The sequence below is a fragment of the Mytilus galloprovincialis genome, chromosome 8 (genome assembly GCF_965363235.1).
Source record: "Mytilus galloprovincialis chromosome 8, xbMytGall1.hap1.1, whole genome shotgun sequence".
In the NCBI taxonomy this organism is placed as follows: domain Eukaryota; kingdom Metazoa; phylum Mollusca; class Bivalvia; order Mytilida; family Mytilidae; genus Mytilus; species Mytilus galloprovincialis.
In genome coordinates, this window is record NC_134845.1 from 8,433,511 (window position 1) to 8,442,570 (window position 9,060).

The 9,060-nt window shown below is 32.2% G+C and overlaps 1 protein-coding gene across 1 annotated transcript; it reads left to right on the top strand.

Annotated features, from left to right (window-relative positions):
- The first annotated feature begins 401 nt into the window (after positions 1-401).
- LOC143043098 (uncharacterized) lies at positions 402-6,759 on the top strand. Its single transcript, XM_076215565.1, has 5 exons — positions 402-566; positions 2,042-2,127; positions 2,927-3,016; positions 5,986-6,000; positions 6,394-6,759. Exons 1-5 carry the CDS (start codon positions 520-522, stop codon positions 6,636-6,638), a joined length of 483 nt encoding a protein of 160 aa, XP_076071680.1. The 5' UTR covers positions 402-519; the 3' UTR covers positions 6,639-6,759.
- Positions 6,760-9,060: the final 2,301 nt, after the last annotated feature.

A 9,060-nucleotide genomic window follows, 5' to 3' on the forward strand; every position in this document is an offset into this window, starting at 1 on the left:
CTAAAGATTTTCGTATTAGCTGTTAATACTGAAATCGAAATTTGACAGATTAGACAATTTTATACTTGGATCATATAAGTTATCTGGAGTTGTTGGAATAACACTTTTATTAACTTCATATTAAACAAGATCGAAAATATTCTGTAAAATTAAGATTACCTTGTTTGTATATTTTATTTCACCTATTTCTCTAATAAGCTGCATTTGGATACAGCTATGTTGGAGTTTTCTTGATAATGTCTATTGCCGAATCCAATAATATGATGTCCATATTCTTACTATTAGCATGATTATGTTCCTAGTGAAGATAGATAATACACATAATATTTTGTATTCAGATACTTTCTTTACACTCACATTGCGTTTGATAATTCTTTCTTCATTTCAGCTGTGACGGAATTTCCATGTACCTTTCCAAGTCCATGGTCGAACCAATCATTTTCAATTATTTCGTTTGGTACTCATCTTGATTATTTGCAGTTTAACACTGATTGCCAAACATATACAACTAACGTCGGAATGACATGGCTGTGTCATCAAATAACAGAACGCTTCCTTGTTGTCCGGTATGTTATTAATTACAGTTCTTTAATATAAATAAAAGACTTACTCAATCCTGAAAATTCTGAAAACAGAAAAAAAATAAAATAATCATCAAATGTGTCGATACCGGGGCCAGTTGATTGTTAGTTTCTGAGGATATCACCATTCATTAAGCCAGTTTTTTAAAAATTGCATACAACTATGGAAACGTTGCATTGAAATGTGTTGTTTTAAATTTAGGTAATTGATTTTGGAATCATAAAACATCTCTCCCTGGTGCATAGTACTGGCTTTCTCATCTTGGCTTGTTTTTTTCTCTCTTTTTCATTGATAATTGTAGTTGTTTTAGAATTTGAAATCTAGCATCAATATGGAAATATCAATTGTAGAACTAAGAATAATTGTCGAATTAGGAATAACTGTCGAACAGAGAATACTTGTCGAATTCAGAATCTAGTGTATCATCATTGGAACCTCAAAATATAATTGTTTTTTCTTAATGCTCATTACTTTAGTAGTATATTCCTAAGATGATATCACTATGTATTGTGGGAGAGAATAATGTTTGTTATTGAAGATTTCCCTCAGATGATATCACTATTTATCGGTAATACGTATATTTTCCCTTTGATCTTACTGCCTAATATTTTCGAGTATCAACGTACTGGCTGTAACACTGAAAATATTAGGCAATACATTGCGTTACGTCATAACATTGCTTGACGTCATAATTACCGATAAACAGAATAATAGGTAGTTGAGTTTTTGATACTGACTATATCATGTTGAATATCTTAACTCGCACTAACGGGCTCGTCTAGATATTCTTCATGATATAGTCAGTATCAAAAACTCAACTACCTATTATTCTATATGTATTGTTTGAGAGAATAATGTTTGTTATTGAATATTTCCCTCTGATGATACCACTATGCATTGTTTGAGAGAATAATGTTTGTCATTGAATATTTCCCTTGGATGATACCACTATGCATTGTTTGAGAGAATAATGTTTGTTATTGAAGATTTCCTTATGTGCGGGATTTAAGTCATCAACACTTCTTGACTTGGATAGATATGTTAGAAAAAAAAACTTAATAGAAAATATGTGTTTGAGTATTAAATTGCATGATCGACCGACAGAATAATATTTCAAGGCACTATAAAACACTTAAGGGAGTACAAAACACCTAAGGGAAGGGAGTTACTTAAACTTAAATATTTCGGTCAAATAGTGAAAGGAAAAAAATGATTTGAATAACCGGATTATAATTTAGTACGCCAGACGCGCGTTTCGTCTACATAATTTTCATCAGTGACGCTCATATCAAAATATTTATAAAGCCAAACAAGTACAAAGTTAAAGAGCATTGAAGAGCATTATACCCCTTTACACAATGATGATATCAATTGAAATGGTATGCAAGTGATCTTTCGGAAGAGAAATGGGTGTATATTGATCTTTAGCTGCGAATCAAATTGATATTTATACTTTTAGACTACAGGGTTCTGAGGACTTCTCATGTTATCCGATTTTTTACAATCTCCAAGGTGCTCCTTTAATGTTTACAATCGGAATAGGAGGTAAGTCGTAACTTTCTAATGAACTCAGTACACTTTGTAAGAATGTTTCTGGCATTTCTAAACATGTCTTATTTGTTAAGGATATAAATACAAACATTCAAACCCAATTCGATACATGTTTTTGTCAATAACGGCAAAATATCTTTTTTTGTGATTCGACCTACCAAGTATCAGCAGTTAAGACGTAATGTACATTTTTACATACATCGTTCGAGTTTTTTTTTATTGCGCCACAGGGATAACAATTAAAGAGGCCACGTCAATAAGACGCATGCCCAATTATTCAAAAATAACTGGAATTAACGTCTACTCTTCAACTAGTGACAGGGGTCTTTTACTTTCAATCAATCCCGAACTAGCTATGATATTCGTTTGGACATCAATAACAAGATTACAACTATGATATAAATAGAGAATATCATATGGCTTTTTCAATATCGCATCCGTATTAACCCGAGACATGGTTGAGGGTTGATACGGTGTGTAATATTGAAAAAGCCATATCATATACACTTTATTATATAAAATATACCTAAAGTAGATGTTTTTTATGTGACATGACGTCATACAGATAAGGAGGTTTGAAATGACGTCATAAAGATTATAGGTTTGACATGACGTCATACAGATTAGGGATTTGATAAACCTTTGCAACCGTACTGATATCGATACCATTATGGGTGGCTGATACAGCACGCTTGTCAATGATTGTATTACACATACAATTTATCTGTATTTACTACTAAGTATATAATAAATGCATTTAGCACTCCATAACTAAACGTTCTTTATCGTTTAGACGAAGCCAAAACGTTTGCCAACCAAACGGGAGAATTTACAGATATATGTGAAGTCTGTAAAATGCCAACTGTCTATGCGGTAGCTAAAGGTAAGGACAGTTTTACGAATTATATATTTAAAATCTGCTCATTCTATAACACAACATAGCATGCATCCTTTGTATATTGAAATTTCTTTTGTTTTATAAACAATACCGTTGAAGATAAGAATGTGATGTGATACATCAATCAAAGCGATACATGTTAAGTCTGAACACACTTAATATCAATGCTTGTTTTATATAACTTTTCAGTACACTTTGATACCTCATTTATTTCATTAAACGAACTGGTTTTATTTATGAGTGTAAAGCACTAGCATCATATATTATTTCCTTTCAAACTTCTCAATTAAGCCCTACTCTGAACTTCTATTTTTAGATTCTCCTTTTAAAAAGATTTATCCAGGATAGATGTGTACATAATATCTTGAAAGAGAGTCGTGAAAGATACCAAAGAGACATTCAAATTCATTAATCAAAAATACACTGACAACGCCATGGTTAATAAGAAAAGACAAACAGACATATAATCATTACACATAAAATAGAAATACTAACGACTGAAAAATACAAAGCATACCATTGAATGATATCAGGTGCTCCGAAAAGCTACACATATACTGCTCAACAAATGGAACCGTCGTGTTTATATATAAACAAGTCTAAATTTAAAACAACGTTCAAACCTATGATTGAGTTGGATATTTTTTTTTATACGTACGCGTGTGAATCCAAAACAAATTTCTAGGTAGAGGAGTTCAAATACAACACTCACAACATTTCCAACAGACTAGGAAAGTGAAAAAGTATATTTTAACAAAATGCATTTGACTAGCAGGACGAAAACGGATGTCGACTGACATTGCCAAATAAACAGATCACAAGATGTAACAAAATTTTAATTATATTCAATACCAAACAGAAAACAATAAACTTGTGGAAAAGATGAATTACCCAAAACAAAAGGTGAAAAAATTAACACAATATTTTTGAAAATTAATGGCTCTTCAGAGATGTTCGGAATCGAAATGGTACTTTGAAGACCGTATAATTCACTCAAATTTGGGAAAAATTTTGAAGAGTCGGAAAAGGATCACCAGCTCATATCACTCCTGGTATCTTGTTATCTTTGTATCTTTCTATAATAATCATTGTTTGGCTGAGTGATACTCCTGGTATCTTGTTATCTTTGTATCTTTGTATAATAATCATTATTTGGCTGAGTGATAAGCCTGGTATTTTGTTATCTTTGTATTGTGATCATTGTTTGGCAGAGTAATACTCCTGGTATTTTGTTTTCTTTGTATCTTTGTATAATGATCGTTGTTTGGCTGAGTGATATTCCTGGTATCTTGTTATCTTTGTATCTTTGTATAATGATCATTGTTTGGCTGAGTAATAATCCGGGTGTCGTGTTATATTTGTATCTTTGTATAATGATCAATGTTTGGCTGAGTGATACTCCTGGTGTCTTGTTATCTTTGTATAATGATCAATATTTGGCTGAGTGATACTCCTTGTATATTGTTATCTTTGTATCTTTGTTTCACGATCGTTGTTTGGCTTAGTGATTCTCCTGGTATCTTGTTATCTTTGTAACATTGTTATATATTCATTGCTTGGCTGCGTGATAATCCTTGTATCTTGTTATCTTTGTAGCTTTGTATAATAAACATTGTTTGGCTGAGTGATACTCCTTGTATTTTGTTATCTTGTTATCCTTGTATCTTTGTATAATGATCATTGTTTGTCTGAGTGATCTTCCTGGTATCTTGTTATCTTTGTATCTTTGTATAATGTATATTGTTTGGCTAAGTGATACTACTTTTATCTTGTTATCTTTGTATAATAATCATTGTTTGACTGAGTGATACTCCTGGTATCTTGTTATTTTTGTATCTTTGTATAATGATCATTTTTTGGCTGAGTGATATTCCTGGTCTCTTGTTATCTTTGTATCTTTGTATAATGTATATCGTTTGGCTAAGTGATACTACTTGTATCTTGTTATCTTTGTATAATAATCATTGTTTGACTGAGTGATACTCCTGGTATCTTGTTATTTTTGAATCTTTGTATAATGATCATTTTTTGGCTGAGTGATATTTCTGGTATTTTGTTATCTTTGTATAATGATCAATGTTCGGCTGAGTAATAATCCTGGTATCTTGTTATTTTCGTATCTTTGTATAATGATCATTTTTTTGGCTGAGTGATATTCCTGGTATTGTGTTATCTTTGTATAATGATCAATGTTCGGCTGAGTACTAATCCTGGTATCTTGTTATTTTCGTATCTTTGTATAATGATCATTTTTTGGCTGAGTGATATTCCTGGTATTTTGTTATCTTTGTATGATGATCAATGTTCGGCTGAGTAATAATCCTGGTATCTTGTTATTTTCGTATCTTTGTATAATGATCATTTTTTTGGCTGAGTGATATTCCTGGTATTTTGTTTCCTTTGTATCTTTGTATAATGATCATTTTTTGGCTGAGTGATATTCCTGGTGTCTTGTTATCTTTGTATCTTTGTATTGTGATCAATGTGTGGCTGAGTGACATTCCTGGTATCTTGTTATCTTTGTATCTTTGTATTGTGATCATTATGTGGCTGAGTGACATTCCTGGTATCTTGTTATCTTTGTATCTTTGTATTGTGATCATTGTTTGGCTAAGTAATACTCCTGGTATCTTGTTATCTTTGTATAATGATCGTTGTTTGGCTGAGTGATATTCCTGGTATCTTGTTATCTTTGTATAATGATCGTTGTTTGGCTGAGTGATATTCCGGGTATCTTGTTATCTTTGTATCTTTGTATAATGATCATTGTGTGGCTGAGTGATATTCCTGGTCTATTGTTATCTTTGTATCTTTGTATAATGTATATTGTTTGGCTGAGTGATACTACATGTATCTTGTTATCTTTGTATAATAATCATTGTTTGACTGAGTGATACTCCTGGTATCTTGTTATTTTTGTATCTTTGTAAAATGATCATTGTTTTACTTTGCAGTTCCAGGATCACCTTGTAAGTATATCTAGGCATTTCTGTTTCAATTCATAAATTAAGACGACCAAACAATACCCAACTAAAATAACTCATCACCTTGTGTATTCGCCAGTTTCATTGACAGTTTTGAAAAAGCTTTATTGTTTTAACATCAAAGGACATGATTGTATCGTGTAGATGTCTGCCAAGGCAACTGTGGCATGTGTAAGTGTGTATTTTTATTATGCATGCAAACTTCATCGAAATGTAATTAAATATTCAGTTCGATCAAAACTTGTAACATATTTAAAAAAAAACAAAAAAAAACATAATATTTCATACTGTTCACATGAATTGATGACATAATTACTTGTGGCAAAAAAAGTTAATGAACACATTACAGAAATATCAATAATTTGAATATGTTTTAAGCCTCACCCCCACCGACTCAATCCTGCGATACACCCTCAATGTGTCCCTCACCTGGTAAAGCATGTAGTGCGAATGACGTCATCCCTAAAGGTTCTGGATGTCCAATTCCTACACCGACCACAACAGAACAAACAACAACCACGCCTGAACTAACAACAAGTGTGCCTATAAGTACTTCTGAAACAAAGACAACGACTCGTGTTTATCGCAGTCATTGCAGGAAGAGAAATCATCGACATCCTTAGTGTCATCATATAGTGACATGAGAAATCACCGACATCCTTAGTGTCATCATATAGTGCCATGAGAAATCACCGACATCCTTAGTGACATAGTTCATAACAAATCCAAATATGTGGATTCAAAGAAGACAAATAAAAACTATTTGATTTCACAGTTTTGTCACTTTTCAATCGAGTTACTCTCTGGAGCCTTCTCTTTCTTTTAGTAAATCTATACTATTAAACGAGAAGACCTCATTTTGTGTGTCGCTTCTCTTCCTTCCACAATAAATCTATACTATTAAACGAGAAGACCTCATTTTGTGTGTCGCTTCTCTTCCTTCCACAATAAATCTATACTATTAAACGAGAAGACCTCATTTTGTGTGTCGCTTCTCTTCCTTCCACAATAAATCAATCATCATGCCTCTGTGTCCTATAGGTAACATGTATAGTCGCATTTGTCATCCATTCTTATGATTGAGTTATTTTGGGAGAAAAACGACAAAAAAGGAGTCCGGATATGATTCCGTCATCAGACTGAATTTTAGTCATAGATAAGACTTCCGGTTTAAAACATGCACAACTACAACCAATCGTATGATAGATAACAAAGATGAAAAATAAATAAACCTATCAGAGCGTTCTCAATATCATGGTGTTTAGATCGCAAGAACCACAACTATTATACCTCCTTATAGAGGACAATTATTTTTCGCGTTTATCTACATGTAAACTACGATTATACTACTTTACTTATATCTCGAATTTGACTTACACAGTCATCTCAGTACCAGAATCTATGACAAACGAGACGATTTTAATTTTGAAATCATAAATTTCCCCCACCTTAGTAGCAATATACCAACTTCACCTGCATATGGGATATATATTTCCCAACTTATTCGATATTCAAGAGCTTGCAGCTCCTACTCAGACTTTGTAATACGTCATCAGTGTCTGAGTAGAAAGTTGATGAAACAGGGGTATGTCAAAGAACGTCTCGTTCTTTTTCTAAAAAAGTTCATCGGAAGGTACCAAGACCTTGTTGATAAATATTCCGTATCAACTTCTCAAATAATACACGATGGTCTTGATGTATAGATTCTTCGTACTGATGTTGTTTATCATCTTAACAACGTGTTTTACAGTTCTTTCATTTGTCTTTGTTCTATTATTAATATTACTTTTACTGTTAAATGGTTTCATGTGATATCCGTTTCACGTGGCTCGGTACTTATACATCTCGTCAATGTGTTTGTATTGGCTTTCATTTTTTTGTGGTTTGTTTTGTATTTGCGACCTTTTGTATTTCTTTTGTTCTTATAACGTGACTCTGTACTTTAAAAGATCCCGTCAGTATGATATTGTTCTATTATATGTCATTATGATATATTTCTATTATGAATTACAATATACGTTGAACCACAAACGTCAAAATCATTCAATCGCGTAGTGGTATTAACTATTTTTGGATTCTTATAAATTCTATATATAACTTTTGGACTAGTTTAAATCTCGGTCTATTTCTTAAATTTATTCTTACATACTTTTGATTTTTTAACCCTGTATGCTAACATTCCCAGGAAAATTTTAAAATTGTTTGTACGCACATTGAACGACAAATTTATGTGACGTATAAAATTTTCTGACGTCAGACACTCAATAAATGTGTTCGTAGATAGTAGATGTTTTTGTGTTCTGTTAAATTGTTCCTTTTAAAATTGTTAAACGATGATGACTGATGTACCCATATTTTGACTATTATATTTATTGTGTCTGTTTATTTAACGCATCAATGTAAAAATATCGGAAATTGATTAGACTGTCATTATAAAAGTGAGAGGGTTAGCGCTATAGAACCAGGTTTAATCCACCATTTTCTACATTTGAAAATGCCTGTACCAAGTCAGGAATATGACAGTTCTTGTCCATTCGTTTTTGATGCGTTTTGTTATTTGATTTTGCCATGTGATTATGGACTTTCCCAATTGATCTTCCTCTAAGTTCAGTATTTTTGTGATTTTACTTTTTAATATATAGAGACTCTCTGTATTCGGTCTACTGTTTTCTTTGAAATGTTAACGTTTACTATCTTAGAGGTCATGCCAGTTGCATATATATCAAGATAAGTAAAACATGTGACACAAGTACAAACAATCGTATGATAGATAACAAAAATGGAAAATAAATAAGCCATTCAGAGCGTTTTCCATATCATGGTGTTTAGATCGCAAGAATCACAACTATTACATGTAAACTACGATTATACTAATTTAATATATAGAGACTCTCTGTATTCTGTCAGGGGCTTTCAGTGTTAGTATAGAAAGTCCCTGATTCTGTCTACTGTTTTCTTTGAAATGTTTACTATTTAAGGGGTCATACCACTTGCATATATATTAATAAGTAAAACATGCTCATCTTCATCTAAAACTACCTCGAC